The sequence below is a fragment of the Schistocerca gregaria genome, chromosome 2, assembly GCF_023897955.1.
Source record: "Schistocerca gregaria isolate iqSchGreg1 chromosome 2, iqSchGreg1.2, whole genome shotgun sequence".
Classification (NCBI taxonomy): Eukaryota; Metazoa; Arthropoda; class Insecta; order Orthoptera; family Acrididae; genus Schistocerca; species Schistocerca gregaria.
Genome location: NC_064921.1, coordinates 390,598,786 through 390,616,798, shown reverse-complemented (window position 1 = coordinate 390,616,798; position 18,013 = coordinate 390,598,786). Strand labels below are relative to the sequence as shown.

Genomic DNA, 18,013 nt, shown 5'->3' with positions numbered 1-18,013 from the left:
GCAAGGTGGTGCAGTGGTTAACACACTCGACTCGTGTTCAGGACGCCGACGGTTCAAACATGTATCCAGCCATCCTGATTTATGTTTTTCCTGATTTCCCTAAATTGGTTCAGGCAAATGCCGAGATGGTTTTTTTGAAAAGCCATGGCCAATTTGCTTCCTTATCCTTTCCTAATCTGAGCTTGTGCTCCATCTATAATGGCTTCGTTGTCGACGGGACATTAAACACTAATCTCCTTCTCCTTGTGGTAGGTGCCTTTTGGACCAGCCCTGTGAACAGCCTACTCATGGGTGCTGGTGTCCCTCCCCTTCAGATCGGGTACCAACAACTGCTACTCATACGCTGCTCTCCTGAGCATATGAACTACTGTGTTCCTATTTCCTGGTTTCCCCAACAGAGGCCAAGGTCTGGAATCACGATTGTAGTTCTACATCTACATATGTACTCTGCTAGCCACCAAGCGGTGTGTGGCGGATGGCACAATTTGCGCCAAAGTCATATTTCTCCCTCTTTGTTCCACTCACAGATCGCACGAGGGAAAAACAACTGTCTGTACGCCTCAGTATGAGCTTTAATTTCCCTTATCTTTGAATGGTGATCATTGCGTGATTTGAAAGTTGGTGGTAATAATATATGCTCTACGTCCTCAGCGAAGATCGGATTTCGCAATTTAACGAGCAGCCCCTTCCGTTTAGCACGTCTTCTGTCTGCAAGTGTATCCCACTTCAAACTTTCTATGAGATTTGTAACGCTCTTGCGATGGCTAAATGTACCAGTCACGAATCTTGCTGTTTTTCTTTGGACCTTCTCAATCTCTTGAATTAGACCAAACTGGTAAGGGTCCCATACAGATGAATAACTCTGAATAAGACTGGATGAACTAACGTATTGTAAGCATTTTCCTTTGTTGGAGGACTGTGTCACTTGAGGATTCTACCAATAAACTGCAATCCAGAGTTCGCCTCGCCCGTTACTTGTGTAATCTGATTATTCCATTTGAGATCATTTTGAATAGTCACACCCAGGTGCTTGACGGACATTACTGCTTCCAAAGATTGGGAATTTATTTTGTACTCGTACATTAATGGAGATTTTCACCTCGTTATATGCAATAGGCTACACTCTTATATTAAGAGATAACTGCCAGTCATCTGCTCTGAACTCCATCTTTCCCCAGTGTTGCCTTTTGTCAGGAAAAAAGACTGTGCGCACCCCTGTGGTGTGTATCTGATTCTCAGATCTGCCTCAACCTCTCCCTTGGACTGAGAAACTTGGTAGACTACATGGTTTTTCGCTGCCTGTTCGTGGACTTCCTTCACACATTTCCATTCTTAGAAGGCTCTATGGTCAACGGATGAACAGATTTTGCCTACACATTGCAATATGCAATGAACTATGTTCCCTGTCAGATGTATGCAGTGTATTTGCTGCAGAATTGGTGGTTATTGCTTGAGCCCTTAGTCAGCTTTGCTCTTGCACTGGCGAGCCATTATTAATTGACGATGACTTCTTGAGTAGTCTTCAGGATGTCGACCAGTGCTATCCTCGACATCCATTGGTTATGACTACTGAGGATCTTCTGTATGACCTCCATCACACTGTATGGTCTGTCATCTTTGTATGGACTCCTGAGATCTATATGATAAGACTTTTAGCAATTTGTCTTCATAGTCTTGCACAGTACCTGAATGAACATTTCAATCACATAAATTAGGAACAGGTATTAAAAAACTTTTTTGTAGGAATAAGTGTCTTGAAACTTGGAGAAAAAGATTCTGCGACACCTTTAAATGACATATCAATATGTGGGTGTTTGGAGTTTGCAGTTAAGGATAATCTCAGAGAATACTGCTGACTACGGGCATCTTGCCACAGCAGAGACACTTAACTCTTCAAATGATAAAAGAAGCTAGAAACAAGGAGACAGGAAGTGAAAAGGAAAAAAAAAAGGAAGAGCAGTTGTTTTAGAATGAATAATGAAAGGTTTTGGACTGTTCTGGTGAACTCTAGTAGAATTTTTTTTTTTTACTTTGAGGTTGAAGTTGGCTATTGCAATAGCAAAAACTAATAATTTCAGTAAAAGTTAAAAGTGTAGTTCATGAGTCAGTTAGGGCTGCATTATAGTTCACTGTTTCTATTATGTCTTCACTAGACAAACATTCATATAATTGTATTCGTAAGTTTTAAATTACAAAAGGAAAAGATTACAATACTTAAATGTCAAATTCACAGATGTGTCGCAAGCAAGGGGTGACATACAAAATAGGTAATCTTCTTCAGTATAAACAGTTCCAAGTCTGTGCTACATAGTGTGCAAGTGAAGTAACTAGAGTTGACACTTCTATCCAAGTCGTTAATCCTAAAGCTGCTATTCAACTTGGACCGTCACCAGTCGGTCGTGGCGCTTTGTCCTCTTCAGAGAGGGGGCTGCTGCTGTCATGTTGTCACCCTGAAGAAGGGTTGGTCAGCATGTGATTGGCTGTTGTCTTCTCACAGTCATCTAACAATCTGTCATTCCCGACTGGCGTGCCGGCACGTGACTTTACGCTGTAACAGTTTCTGCACCATCCCAATATGATACATGATATTTTGTGGACAGCTTTTGCCACTGAGTTAAATAGAAATGGAAAAATTGCTCTACGTAATCCTTTCTTATTGATGACCTGACCTGGAATGACGGTGTGTATGTCAAATACCCCTCCAAACTAAAGCTGGTATTGTGAAAGAGATAATTAGTGTTACTGTATATATCCTAATTTGAGAGAATGTTGACAGTATTTTCCAGTGAGGATTTTCTTTACTTTGGCTATTGTTGATTCACAATAGATTTGATGAGACCGTTAAACCGATAGTGTAAAACTTCCCATAGAAACAGTAATATTATAGGTAACCTTGCATGTAATGTACAAAAAATGAGAGTATTTAATCTGTTGGCACACAGAGTGAAGTAATTTGTTAAAGTGCACTGCTCAGCAAAACTTAAGGATAACAACTTGGTCGAAATGAATGAAAGAGTGGGAGCATGTTGCCAGAGGTCTCCTTGTCATGCACAGAAATGTGGACATCATACAGCATGAGGTCAGCGACTATAGTGCGAATTGGAGCTAGCCCCGTAACATGAAGCAGTTGAAGGAACAGAAAAAGATGGTTAGCCTCAATCAGCAAGCAGTTATGGTGTACTGTTGTGGTGGTCTTCATTGCAGCATGGTATAGAAACAAAGTTTGGATTATTTCACATTGGAAGAATCATCTGGAACAAAAACAAAGTGTGTCTTGTGTAGCTTGGGAGTTTGGCAATGCTCACAGCATTGTTTCTCATGCCTGGGGAGCATTCCAAACCACGAGCCCTGCTGTCCGAATGAGAGGAGGTGATTGACTGTGGTCAACTACAGTAGCAAATGTCTGCCTCATTCTGCAACAACCAAGGAGTAACGACCCATGTCAAATGACAGTGCAGTTGTTGCAATCACATTTAACAGTACTGCAAGGCACACAGTCTGCCACTCCACAGTGGCACAGCAACTGATTGCGGCTGTTTTCGTTTTCGTTGCTCGATGACCAGCACATTATGTTCTATTGATACCTCTTCATCAGCGGCAACCTTTCGCGATTGTGCCAAGAGTATAGGGACTGCACCCGTGAGGAGTAGATCATGCACTCTTCTTGGATAAGAGCAGATTAACAGTGTAGTGCTTCTGGATTTACCCTCATATGGCAAGTGGTGGAATATGTGATGTGCCCAGAAACATTGTCAGACATGATTCTCTTGGTAGTCCAGGTGTTATGATTTTGGGGAGACATAATTTTACATTTCCCAAATCTTTGAGCATGGTACATTCATCGTTCAGTGTTATTGTAATACTGTACTCCTTCCCCATGTACTTATTTGCAGGGGTGCATTCGACCCTGATATCATTTTTATGAATGACATTGTGCAACCACGTCAGTGGAGGTGGAGCAGCTGTGGGAATGAGAGGATATTCAGCAAATGGATTGACCTTCCCGTCCTACCAACATAATTCATATCGAGCATTTGTGGAATGCCCTGTAGACAACACTAGTGGAAGAATGTAATGCCCTACCACAAGTACCTCTTATCAACATTATGGCCAGCATGATGCAGCATGCATTGCTGTTTGTGGCGATCACTCACCCTATTAAGAACCATGTCCTAACTTTTGCAATGTCCAGGGAAACATCATAAATTGTGCTGGCTTTCCAATTTAATTATTATTTTTGAATAAGGTCATATCTGTTTTTCATCATGTATTTCTTTCAGCTATCTTCTGTTCTATACTGTAGCAGTTCTTTCTCTGTACGGTCCAAGTTTCATCGAGTTATGTTACTTGGCAGTGATACACCATGCAAAAGTTTTGCACGCCAATGTATATTACATATAAGAAAATGTAAACTTTTTAGTGTTTTAAACATTGAGAGAATTTCTTCTTTTTTACTTTTAACTGTGGTTAGAGAGGTTGATGATTCCTAGCTGAGTAAGTGAACAGTTTAGTGTATTCCCACCTACAGTTTCCAGCTTCTCTCCTTGGACAAAGGTACTGGATAACATTTCCATAAAAATATGCAAAAGGTCCCTTTAATATCTGCAACTGTGCAGTGATGATAAACTTTTGATGGTGTTGTGCTCTGGTATAAGGATAAATCAGCAGAAGTGGAATATCAAGAATATCATACGGAGCTGTACCCTTTATCTACATATGCCTGAAATTGTGACAGCAGATGTGCATGGAGGCTAAAGTGGTTTTGTTGATAGTACCACTTTTCAGATTCCCTTTCTAGTTTTATTGTGTGGTTCCTGTCAGTATACTGTGCTGAAGTTGCAATGCAGAAACGACCTTTGATTCCCAGCCTCCACTTCCCATCTCAAAAACTTTTTGCGAGAAGATAGGTTAAAATAAGCATTTCGAATATCTTTGTAACAATGCTGTTATCTGGTTGTGTAATATGCTTCTTTAAACAACATAAATGATACAATTTTTAGTTTTTACAATTTACGCATAACTTACATGTTAGTTTAACATCTTCTGTTCTAGGAAAATAGTGTGTGTCAGATAGAAATATCAGATCCTGATAGTAATTATGCCACTGAGGTAATAGAAAACAGCGAAATCACAGATAATAATGGCGATGTTATACAAATCAAAATAGAACAATCTGAAGAGTCTAATTCGAGGGAAGTACATAGAAAACGTGGAACGAAAAGGAAACAGAAGACTGCTAATGAGCCACAAGATTATGATGCACAGGACAAGGTTTGTATAATGGGTTGTATCAAGTTTAATTGTAACAAAAAAGTTAAATCTGGGCATTTATTCACTCTTAATAACCTGTCTTTGTGTGTTGCTCCAAAAGAACTCCTAGGCTTCAGGTAGTCTAATATGTAGCATAACTGCTTAGTGTGAATTAGCTTCTTGCTTGATGTTATTGATTTTGCTGTTTCCTGATTGTGACATAAATATGGCGTTTTGTGTTGTACATCGATGTACTTGTTGCAGATCATCTGAAAATCTCTAGTTAATGCTGTTTTGCATTTACTCGTAAGATATAATAGTGGAACTCAGTATATTTCTGTCATTTACGTTTACTAATTCTGCTAAGATTAATTTACCTATTCATTGTGTGGTTTTCTGAAAAGATCCTATTCAGTGTGGGATATATTTTAGTCCTATTCAATAGGAGATGTATTTTAGTGTAACCATTATAGTCCCAAAATTACCAACTATTGAAAAACCTTGATAACACTTACTTTGAGTGATAGGTCATGGGTGCACAACATGCAGGAAGCACCTGCTTGGATAACAGAGCTATCGCAACATGTTGCAACGCCTGCAAGGAAATGTGAGAAGCAAACTGCCTGAAATGCGGTGGGACAATTCATGGTTCTTGCATTACAGTAACACAGCTGCACATTTATCCCTGGTGGTGCACGACTATTGCATAAAAACCAAAATCACTGTACTGCCTATAAGCGATGTGGCACAGTGAATAGCACACTGAACTAGCATTTTGGAGGACAACAGTTCATGCTTCAGGCAAATGCTAGGATGATTCCTTCTATAGGGCATAGCTGACTTCCTTCCACATCCTTCCTCCAATGGGACTGATGACCTCGCTGTTTGGTCCTCTTCCCCAAGTCAACGAACCAACTGTTGAACCACCTGATGGTGGTAGCTCTGAAAGATAGTAACACTCCCTTGTTTTAGTTGTTGGGCTCATTGATGACTTAACACCTCAAATAACGTGGTTGTTACTTTTACTAATCCCACAGCATACATTCTATGGAGAACATGTCTTAAATTATTTTACTGTGTTTCATTTAACTGTCCCTGGAAACTGGGTTTTGTACCAGCACAGTCTGAGCTCCTAATAATTTAGGGATCCGTAACAACTTGGGAAACTCCCTCTTGGTGCCAGAGCTGCAAGCTCCCCATGTGCAGGCCTAGGAATATGTGCTTTTCAACTTTGGGATACAATGATTCTGAGCAAAGGTTACCATGCCAGGCAGAGGAATAATTACCAAGGCAGGCAGCCATTGCTGTGCGGCTGGGGTGGGAGGGGTTAGCCATGGGGAGAGTTCCCAGATGGAATGGGTGACACAGTGGCAAATGATCTGCAATGTGTAGGATCAAAACATTGCACCTTGGTGGTTGTGTGGCCTCTGTAATATCACCAGATAGAACAGTATATTCAGTGCAGAAAGGTACAACTCAAAGCACTTTCCTTCATTGACCACATCTTTGTTGGAAAGCAAATTCAATAGAAATGGCAACAATTATTCCCCTCAGCTTCTAAATATGTACACTTTTTGCATACAAAACCAATAGAAAAATGGTAGGCTGCATCCTCTTTAAAAGAGTGGCACTTACTGAGTCATAGACATTGCCTCCTGTGAGAAGCTTGGCGACATCCTGTATTGCAGTCACAATGCCCACACACCCTCTATGAAAGAACTTCAACATGCATCTCACATTACAGGCAGATGAAGAACTGCATACAAACTAGAAAAATGAAAAAATGGGATGTCCATTTTGTTCTTTGTATTCAACAAGCACCAAAGGATAATAGAGTGGATAATGGAGCTTTCATTTTGGCTTTTGAAAGGGAAGTATTACTTCAAAAGGTCAAACTAATGGTTCACCCCTGTCATGTAAAGCTGTTCCTGATTTTACAGTTTATATTGCCTGCAAGGTCATTAAAAACAACATGGACAGCAACGGTCCCAACACACTTCCGTGGAACACACCCGAAGTTACTTCTGTCTCTGATGGTGACTGTCCATTCAATATAACATGCTGTGTACTCCCTACCATAAAGTTCTCAATCCATTCACAATTTTGCTTGATACTCCATATGATCACGCTTTGGTCAATAAACATAGATGCAGTACTGATGGTGGTGGTTGTTGGGAAGTTTAAGGGGGACTAAACAGCTAAGGTCATCAGTCCCCCTGCAGTACTGAGTCGAAGGCTTTTTGGAAATCAAGAAGTACTGCATCTATCCGGTTGCCTTCATCCAAAGGTTTCAGTATGTCATATGAGAAAAGCGCGAGTTGGGTTTAACATGATCAATGTTTTGGAAATTCCTGCTGGTTGGCTCTGAGTAGGTCATTTTGTTGAAAATACCTCATTATGTTTGAGCTTGAATATGTTCTGATTCTACAACAAATCAATGTCAAGGATATTGGATGCTAGTTTTGTGGTTCTCTTTTACTACCATTCTTGTAGATGGGTGTGACCTGTGCCTTTTTCAAGAACTGGCACAGTTTTTTGTTTGAGGGCTCTACAGTAGAATATAGTTAAGAGGGGCTAACTCAGCCACAAATTCAGTATAGAATCTGACAGGGATTCCATCGGGGACTGGAACTTTGTTCAGTTTTAATTATTTCAGCTGTTTCTCAACACCACTGACACTAATACTTAAATCGTTCATCTTTTCAGTGGTTGTTGTTGTGGTCCTCTGTCCAGAGACTGGTTTGATGCAGCTCTCCTTGCTACTCTATCCTGTGCAAGCTTCTTCATCTCCGAGTAACTACTGCAACCTACATGCTTCTGAATCTGCTTAATGTATTCATCTCTTTGTCTCCCTCTACAATTTTTACCCTTCACGGTTCCCACCAGTAATAAATTGGTGATCCCTTGATGCCTCAGAACATATCCGTTCTTTTAGTCAGGTTGTGCCACAAATTCTTCTCCTCAGTTCTATTTAGTACCTCCTCATTATTTATGTGCTCTACCCCTCTAATCTTCAGCATTCTTCTGTAGCACCATATTTCAAATGCTTTTATTCTCTTCTTGTCTAAACTGTTTATCGTCCATGTTTCACTTCCATACATGGCTATACTCCATACAAATACTTTCAGAAAAGATTTCCTGACACTTTAATCAGTATTCAGTATTAACAAATTTCTGTTTTTCAAAAATGCTTTCCTTGTCATAGCCAGTCTGCATTTTATATCCTCTCTGCTTCGACTACCTTCAGATATGTTGCTCCTCAAATAGCAAAACTCATCTACTACTTTAAGTGTCTCACTTCGTAATCTAATATCTTCAGCATCACCTGATTTAATTTGACTATATTCCATTATCCTTGTTTTGCTTTTGTTGTTGTTGTTCACTTTATATCCTCCTTTCAAGACACTGTCCATTCAGTTCAACTGCTCTTCCATCTCCTTTGCTGTCTCGGACAGAATTACATTATCGTCGAACATCAAAGTTTTTATTTCTTCTCCATGGATTTTAATTCCTACTCCCATTTTTTCATTTGTTTCCTTTACTGCTTGTTCAGTATACAGATTGAATAACATTGGTATAGGCTACAACCCTGTCTTACTCCCATATCTACCAGTGCTTTCTTTTCATGCTCTTAGACTGTTATAACTGCAATCTGGTTTCGGTACAAATTGGAAATAGCATTTCGCTCCCTGTATTTTACCCATCACCTTCAGAATTTGAAAGAGAGTAGTGCTAGAAATGTAGGTTTGCCTTTCTTTAATCTATCTTCTAATATAATTCATAGGGTCAGTATTGCCTCACAAGTTCCAACGTTTCTATGGAATCGAAACTGATCTTCCCCAAGGTCAGCTTGTACCATTCATTTGTCTGTAAAGAATTTGTGTTAGTATTCTGCAGCCATGACTTATTGAGCTGACTATTCAGTCATTTTCACACCTTTCGACACCTGCTTTCTTTGGGATTTGAATTATTATGTTCTTCTTTAAGTCTGAGGGTGTCTTGCCTGTCTCATACATCTTCCTCACTAGATGGTAGAGTTTTGTCGTGGCTGGCTCTCCCAATGCTGTCAGTAGTTCTAATGGAATGTTGTCTACTCCTGGGGCCTTGTTTCGACTTGGATCTTTCAGTGCCCTGTCAAATTCTTCATGCAGTATCATGTCTTCCATTTCATCTTCATCTACGTCCTCTTCCATTTGCATAATATTGCCCTCAAGTACATTGCCTTGTGTAGCCCCTCAATATCCTCCTTCCACTTTTCTGCTTTCCTTTCTTTGCTTAGGAATGGTTTTCCATCTGAGCTCTTGATCTTCATACAGGTGGTTCTCTTTTCTCCAAAGGTCTCTCTAATTTTTCTGTAGGCAGTAGCTATCTTACCCCTAGTGAGATAAGCCTCTACATCCTTACATTTGTCGTCTAGCCATCCCCGCTTAGCCATTTTGTACTTCCCGTCAATCTCATTTTTGAGATGTTTGTATCCCTTTTCACCTGCTTTATTTACTGCATTTCTGGATTTTCTCCTTTCATCGATTAAATTCAATGTTAACCAAGGATTTGTACTAGCCCTCGTCTCTTTTATCTACCTGATCCTCTGTTGCCTTATTTATTTCATTTCTCAATGCTACCCATCCTTCTACTGTGTTTCTTTCCCCTGTATTTGCCAGTCATTCCCTAATGCTCTCTGTGAAGCTCTCAACAACCTCTGGTTATTTCAGTTTGTCCCGATGCCATCTCCTTAAATTACTACCTTTTTGCAGTTTCTTCAGTTTTAATCTACAGTTCATAACCATTAAATTGTGGTCAGAGTCCACATCTGCCCCTGGAAATGTCTTAAAATTTAAAACCTGGTTCCTAAGTATCTGTCTTGCCATTATATAATCTATCTGAAATCTTCAAGTGTCTCCAGTCCTATTTCACATATACAACTTCATTTCACGATTCTTAAACCAAGTGTTAGCTTTGATTAAGTTATCCACTGCACAAAATTCTACCAGAAGACTTCCTCTCCCATTCCTTACTTCCAGTCCTTATTCACCCACTACTTTTCCTTCTCTTCCTTTCTGTACTATCAAATTCCAGTCCCCCATGATTATTACATTTTCGTCTCCCATGACTATCTTGATAATTTCTTTTATCATATCATACATTCCTTCAATCTCTTCATCTGTGGAGCTAGTTGGCAAACAAATTTGTACTACTACGGTGGGCATGGGCTTCGTTTCTGTCTGGCTACAATAATGTGTTCACTATGCTGTTCATAGTAGCTTATCCACATTCCTATCTTTTTTTTTTTTAAATTCATTATTAAATCTACTCCTGCATTACCCCTATTTGATTTTGTATTTATAACCCTGTATTTACCTGACCAGAAGTTTTGTTCCTCATGCTGCCACGAACTTCACTAATTCCCATAATATGTCCCTTTAACCTTTCCATTTCCCTTTTTAAATTTTCTACCCTACCTGGCTGATTAAGGCATCTGACATTCCATGCTCTGATGTGTAGAATCCCAGTTTTCTTTCTCCTGTTAATGATGTACTCCTGAGTAGTCCCCTCCCAGAGATCCGAATGGGGGACTATTTTATCTTGGGAATACCTTACTCAAGAGAAAGCCATGATCATTTAACCATATAGTAAAGCTGCATGCCTTCAGTGACGTGAGGATTAAATTGGCGCAGTTCTCCTGGGTTTTCCCTTATAAAGGAACAGTTGAAATCGGAGGAGAGAATCTCTACTTTTGCATTGCTGCCTTCAATTTTAGTACCACTGTCATCAAAATTACCTGATGCTAACTTTGGTGCCACCAACAGGCTTTACATACAACCGGAATTTGTTTCTGTTCTGTAAAAGATCAATTGACAGTGTTCTGGTGTGGTAATCATTGAAGGCATCATATATTGCTGTCTTGACAGCCAAATGTGTTTCATTCAGTAGCCCTACAATTTGCTTTTCACCTGTTATGTGGTAATCTCTGGTGCTTTTTTTCTTTCCTTCCCCAGTGACTGTACACCATAGAGGTTCCCTCCCATTATAAACTGTTCTACAGGGTACACAACTATCCAGTGCATGGTCAACTATTCTTTTAAACTTTAGGCAGACTTCCTCTTCGTGCTCCTGCCCTGTGCTGAAAGTCTGAAGTTCCTCATTGGGATATGACGCTACTGATTTTTTTTATCAAGTGTACTGAACACACACACACACACACACACACACACACATATATAGTGTTTGTTGGTAATGAGGATCATCCTGTGGCTAAACAAGCGTTGGTGCACGGCCAGCACATCTTGGCACAGTGTTGAACCGTCCGGGTTATCTGGATACTTCCCACCAACACCAACCTATCCAAACTCCGAAGATGGGAACTTGCCCTTCAGTATATCCTCTCTTCTCGATATCCGCCAGGCCTCAACCTCCGCTAATTTCAAGTAGCTGCCGCTCATACGTCACCTGTCTTTCAACAACTTCTTTGCCTCTGTACTTCCACCTCGACTGACATCTCTGCCAGAACTCTTTGCCTTTACAAATGTCTGCTTGTGTCTGTGTATGTGCGGATGGATGTGTGTGTGTGTGTGTGTGTGTGTGTGTGTGTGTGTGTGTGTGTGTGTGTGTGTGTGTGCGCGCGCGCGCGGAGTGTACACCTGTCCTTTTTTTTCCCCCTAAGGTAAGTCTTTCCGCTCCTGGGATTGGAATGACTCCTTACCCTTACCCTTAAAACCCACATCCTTTCGTCTTTCCCTCTGCTTCCCTCTTTCCTGAAGAAGCAACCGTCGGTTGTGAAAGCTAGAAATTTTGTGTATGTGTTTGTGTGTTTTATTTATTGTGCCTGTTTACCGGCGCTTTCCCGCTTGGTAAGTCTTGGAATCTTTGTTTTTATATATATACCAAGCGGGAAAGCGCCGGCAGACAGGCACATGAACAAAACACACAAACACACACACAGAATTACTAGCTCCCATCGGTTGCGAAAGCTAGTAATTCTGTGTGTGTGTTTTGTTCATGTGCCTGTCTGCCGGCGCTTTCCCGCTTGGTAAGTCTTAGAATCTTTGTTTTTAATATATTTTTCCCATGTGGAAGTTTCTTTCTATTTTATATATATAGTGTGTGTGTGTGTGTGTGTGTGTGTGTGTGTGTGTGTGTGTTTTAATTGTGCTTTGTACTTTGGTAATCATTGTTGCCACAACTACATCGTGATCACTGATACAAGTTTCGATCTGGACATCCACAAAGAGGTCAGGTAAAGTTCCACAAGATGTCTTATCTCGCTCACTACTAACAAAACTGTAATTTTCCCAAATAATCATTGGAGGATTGAAGTATCCACCAATGATTACAAGATGATTGGGGATTTTATATACAAGTGAACTGAATTTTCTGTGTTTTCGTTTTCATCAGGGGATGAGTCTGTTGGGGTGATAGAAGGATCCAGTTATCATTTTATGCCCAACCCTGATACTGAGCCTTACCCAAACCAATTTACATGCAGTTTGAATTTTTTCTACCTCAGTGAATTTGAGTTTCTTGTTTACTGCGACAAGTATGCCACCTCTATTTCCGATTTGCAGATCCTTTTGATGAATACTTAAATTTTCCCCAGAAATCTCGCTTGCCTTCCCCTCTGAACCACAGACATAAAATTATGTACACTAACTTTATTCCCACCGAACATGGGTTGTAGGCAGAAACATGAACCATCTTACTGCTTTTTTCCCATCTCCCTTTAGTACCCCTACAACCATCATCTTGTAATGGTTACATTCATCACATAGCAGAACTTGGAAATGTAGTTTCCTGTCATCAAGCAGTATGTACAGTCCTTTGGGAAGCTTGATCCCTTGAAATGTATATCCATATCCTACATAAGCACTGTGCTTATTTTAAAAAATAGACCTGGCTCTGAAAGGGCATCAGTTTGTGTCTCTACATTGGTGCTTGCAGACACTTTATCAGTGCCTACTCAGTACAGCTGTAAAGGCTGTGGCTGTGCACATATGGACAACAACGGATTTTACCATCAAAATACCTTTCTCTTTCCAGGTAGGGAGCTGACATATCAAGATATTAGTTGATTTGTTAGCTACCTCTAACTTTTCTCCTCTTGGACAGTTTCAGTGCCCGCAACCCATTGGAGGATGGTGAGGGAACACATACTGAGGTACTTTAATGGAACAACTGATCGAAGACCAAAGTCATTGACTTATGTGTATGAAACAGTGAGAAACCGACTCATTTTAGTGTGGCACATATACAGGAATTCTAGCACGTACTTAAATTTTACAGGAGCTTCAACCTGTAGCAGACCTTCTGATGCAGCTGGTACTACAGAAGCAGGTGTGACACCTTCAACTTAAAAAAAAAAAAACTGGCTGACTAAACAGTCTTCAATGCACTCACTTTTATTATCAAAAAACGCCACAAAAGCTGAAATTTTGTGGTTCTTATATACAATCGTTCATCATTCAGAAGTTCTGTTGCTCGTATATCATTATTTCTGGAAATGTTTACAGATAGCCAAATTGCAGCAAAAATGCAATTGCAAAGAACAAAAATTGGATATAGTATTGTTTACAGTGTTGCTCCCTATCTTCATGGCAAATTTGCTGACTTGGTTAAACAGTGTGAGTATGTTGTTATTGAATTTGATGAGAGTTTAAACACTGTTTCTCGTAAAACGCAAATTGAAGACCCCCCCCTGCAGGTCCAGGGGTTATAATAGCCCCAAGGTATTCCTACCTGTCGTACAAGGCGACTAAAAAGCATTTCACATGTTTCAGCCTTTATGTGATGATCCCCTGTAGGGTGTGACCTCCATTCTTCAAAATTTTCCTGAAGAGCGAGCCAATTGGGGAAGGGCACCTTACGAGGTGCATTGTGTCCATTGTGCATTGAGATCTTTAGCCCACTTTCTCGTTGTCACATTGCAGTCCTGCCCATTCTCCATCTCTTGGGCGAGGACATCTTCCTGGGTGCGTTTTCCACCGTGCACTATGCGGTGTCGATTTCTGCGTCGACGATGACTTTGGACTTCTTTGCATCTGATATCCAGCACGGTAGCCAGTCCGTTGTGGTGGGACCGCCATGTACCCTGTTGGTTGTCACCCCTTGACCACACAGGGATCGCTCTGCTGATGTCTGCGCCGTTAACTCCCCTCGTATGCCAAGAGGTAGATGCCCAGCCACCGGGGGGCATCGGGATTCCCAGCAATGGCCATCCTGCCAGGTGACCTTTGCTGCGGCTGGGTGGTGTCCGTGGGGAGGGCCCCTGGTTGGAGTGGGTGGAATAAGGGCAGATGACATGCGATGAAGCGTAGTCAATCATCCCTTGCTGGTGGTGAAACACCAGCAGTCTCTAACAAGGGAACCTCCCCATCCACCCCCCTCAGATTTAGTTATAAGTTGGCACAGTGGATAGGCCTTGAAAAACTGAACACAGATCAATCGAGAAAACAGGAAGAAGTTGTGTGGGACTATGAAAAAAGCAAGATATACAAACTGAGTAGTCCATGTGCAACATAAGCAATAAAAGGATAATGTAAGATCAAGAGTGCCGTGGTCCCATGGTTAGTGTGAACAGCTGCGGAACGAGAGGTCCTTTGTTCAAGTCTTCCCTCGAGTGAAAATTTTACATTCTTTATTTTTGCAAAGTTATGATCTGTACGTTCGTTCATTGATGTCTCTGTTCACTGTAATAAATTTAGTGTCTGTGTTTTGTGACCGCACCGCAAAACTGTGTGATTAGTAGACGAAAGGACGTGCCTCTCCAATGGGAACTGAAAACATTTGATCGCAATGTCATAGGCCAACCCATTCCTCCACAGGAAAACACATCTGATATATTCTATATGACACTGGTGACAGCATGTGCGTCACATGACAGGAATATGTTGCCGACCCACCTAACTTGTACACTTGGCGAATGGGTAAAAAGAATCTTCTAAGTTGCCCCATTTAGGTTTTCTTGTTGATGTGATAATCACTCCCAAAAAGTGATCATATAGGATGGACGGACGGATGGACGGACATATAATAATTGTCTGAAAATAAAAAATTATAACTTTTCACTCGAGGGAAGTCTTGAACCAAGGACCTCTCGTTCCGCAGCTACTCACGCTAACCATGGGACCACAGGGCTCCTGAGCTTACATTACCCTTGATGTTGCCTATCTGCTCATGGTCTACTCAGTTTGTATATTTTGCTTATTTTTTTCATAGTTCCATACAACTTCTTCCTGTTTTGTCGATTGATCTGGGTTCAGTTTTTCAAGGCCTATCCACTGTGCCAACTTATAACTAAATCTGAGGGGGGTGCGATGGGTAGGTTTCCTTATAAGCAATCTAGAGCTCAATTCAATGCACAGAAGTACAACCCCAAATTATCCTCTCCCTGGCCACACCATGGGAGGAACGCCAGGCTAAGGATGGCAGTGGATCTTATTCGCCCCGGTACCTTGTATGTTCGAGAGCTGGTGGGAATCTTTAATGACGATGAAGCCTCAGTTTTTGTTGAGCATTTAGACAAGTTTAGGAAGGTGGAGGGCTTGTCCACAATTAGATCTGGGTCAGTCTTGATCAAAACAGCATCCTCTGCCCAGTCACGGGAGTTACTCGCTTGTGGTAAGGTGGGGGGATGTTTCTGTAACCATCATGCCCCATAAGAGCTTAAATATGGCCCAGGGTATCATATTTCACAGAGACGTTTTGTAATCCAATGAGCTGCGCGCCAGTTTAGAGTGGCGAGGTGTATATTTTGTCCGGCGTGTCCACTGGGGTCCGAAGGATAATCAGGTTGCCACCAGTGCCTTCATCTTGGCCTTCGAGCATGATACATTGCCCGAGATGGTCAAGGTGATGGTCTACTGGTGTGGTGTAAAGCTGAATATCCTTCCCCCAATGCGATGCTTTAAGTGCTGGAAGTTCGGCCATGTCTTCCCACTGTACTTCCAGCGTCACATTCAGAGATTGCGGACGCCCGTCATATCCCAATACTCCATGTGCCCCGCCTCCCACCTGTCAACTGTGGAGAGCACCACTTGCCTTGCTCGCCTGACTGCAGGATGCTCCAGAAAGAAAGGAAAATCATGGAGTACAAGACCATGGACTGACTGACCTACACTGATGCTAAGAGAAAATTTGAACGCCTGCATCCTGTGCATATGACATCTTCGTACACTGCTGCTACAACAGTTCTGGCACCATCAGCTCCGCCAATCCAGGTCATCTGTCAGAGCCGGAAGGCTACACCTGTCCTCTTGATGGTGGGGCATTTCCCTCCCTGTTCCACCTGCACCACCTACTTCGGGAGCAACACTCCCCCCTCCCCCTCCCTCCAACCATCGGGGTCAGATATCCCCACTTCTAAGCTGGAGAAGAGTAAGTCTTCTTCGGCTTCTCTCGCTAGGAAGAGGTCCCTTCGGTCACTCCCTTCCCAGGTTTCTTCTAGTGGGAAAGATGACACCCGTCAGTGGCTGAAGAGCCCAAAAGCAGCTGGTCATAGGGCTTCACGCTCATCCTCAATCCCGGAGGCTGAGCCAGTGAAGTCCTCCCAACTAGGGAAGCCCAAGGAGCTGTGAGAGAAATCCAGAAGGAAAGCCCCTAAGACCAAGGAAATTGCGGTAGCAACCACACCACCACTACCTACAAGCTGTGCAGCTGAGGATGGGGTGGTGATTTTGGGGTCCGCTGAGGACCTAGGTCTCGCCAGACCCTCGGACACAGTGGATATAGACTGCTCAGGCAATAAATCGGTGGCAGCAGGTGACTCTGAGGTGTAAACTGCCTCGGGTGAGCTACGGCAACTGTTAAGCTTTACAACTGCTATTTGCATTGCTCTCCAGGAAACCTGGTTCCCAGCAATGTGGACCCCTGCCCTCCGTGGCTATAAGGGATATTACAGGAACTGTTGCGACTATAATTGAGTGTCGGGGGAGTTTGCGTTTCTGTCCTAAAACCGATCTGTAGTGAACATGTGCCCCTTTAACCCCCTCTTGAAGCTGTGGCTGTCAGAATGACGACGGCGCAGGAAATAACTGTCTGCAGTGTATATTTTCCTCCAGATGGTGCAGTAGCCCTGAGTATATTAGCTGCACTGATTGATCAACTCCCTAAACCTTTCCTACTTCTGGTAGATTTTAATGTCCATAACCCCTTGTGGGGTGGTACCGTGCTTACTGGCCGAGGTGGAGACGTCGAACTTTGACTTTATCCATACTGTATCAGAGGTCGTGGTTGTGAATGTCAATGTAGTGTTTACCACTATAAACAAGTGGTTGAGCCGATATATTTTTTAACATAGAGATGTCAAAACTTTACTGTCGCAATTCGACCTCTGCCTCTTAAATACTGGGGCCACAACACATTTCAGTGTGGCTCATGGTAGTTACTTGGCAATTGATTTATCAATTTGCAGCCCAGGACTTCTCCCGTCCATCCACTGGAGAGCACATGATGACATGTGTGGTAGTGACCACTTCCCCAACTTCCTGTCACTGCCCCAACATCAGGCACATGGACACTAGCCCAGATGGGCTTTGAACAAGGTGTATTGGGGAACTTTCACCTCTACTGTCACTGCTGAATCTCCCCCACACAGTAACATCGATGTGATGGTTGAGCAGGTGACTAGCACAATTGTTTCTGCAACAGAAAACGTGATCCCTCGCTCTTTAGGGTGCCCAAGGCATAAGGAAATCCCTTGGTGGTCGCCGGAAGTCGCTGAAGCAATTAAGTAGCATTGGTGAGCTCTACAACGGCATAAGTGGCACCCTTC

General features: G+C 42.1%; 1 protein-coding gene across 5 annotated transcripts in view; it reads left to right on the top strand.

Moving 5' to 3' along the window:
* Positions 1 to 18,013, top strand: part of LOC126321429 (zinc finger protein 37-like) — a 71,020-nt gene that overhangs the window by 29,189 nt on the left and 23,818 nt on the right. For all 5 annotated transcript variants that reach the window (XM_049994184.1, XM_049994183.1, XM_049994185.1 and 2 more), the window contains one exon: positions 5,053 to 5,271. In XM_049994184.1, the coding sequence (XP_049850141.1) occupies positions 5,053 to 5,271 (219 nt within the window). The remainder of the gene's footprint in view (positions 1 to 5,052; positions 5,272 to 18,013) is intronic.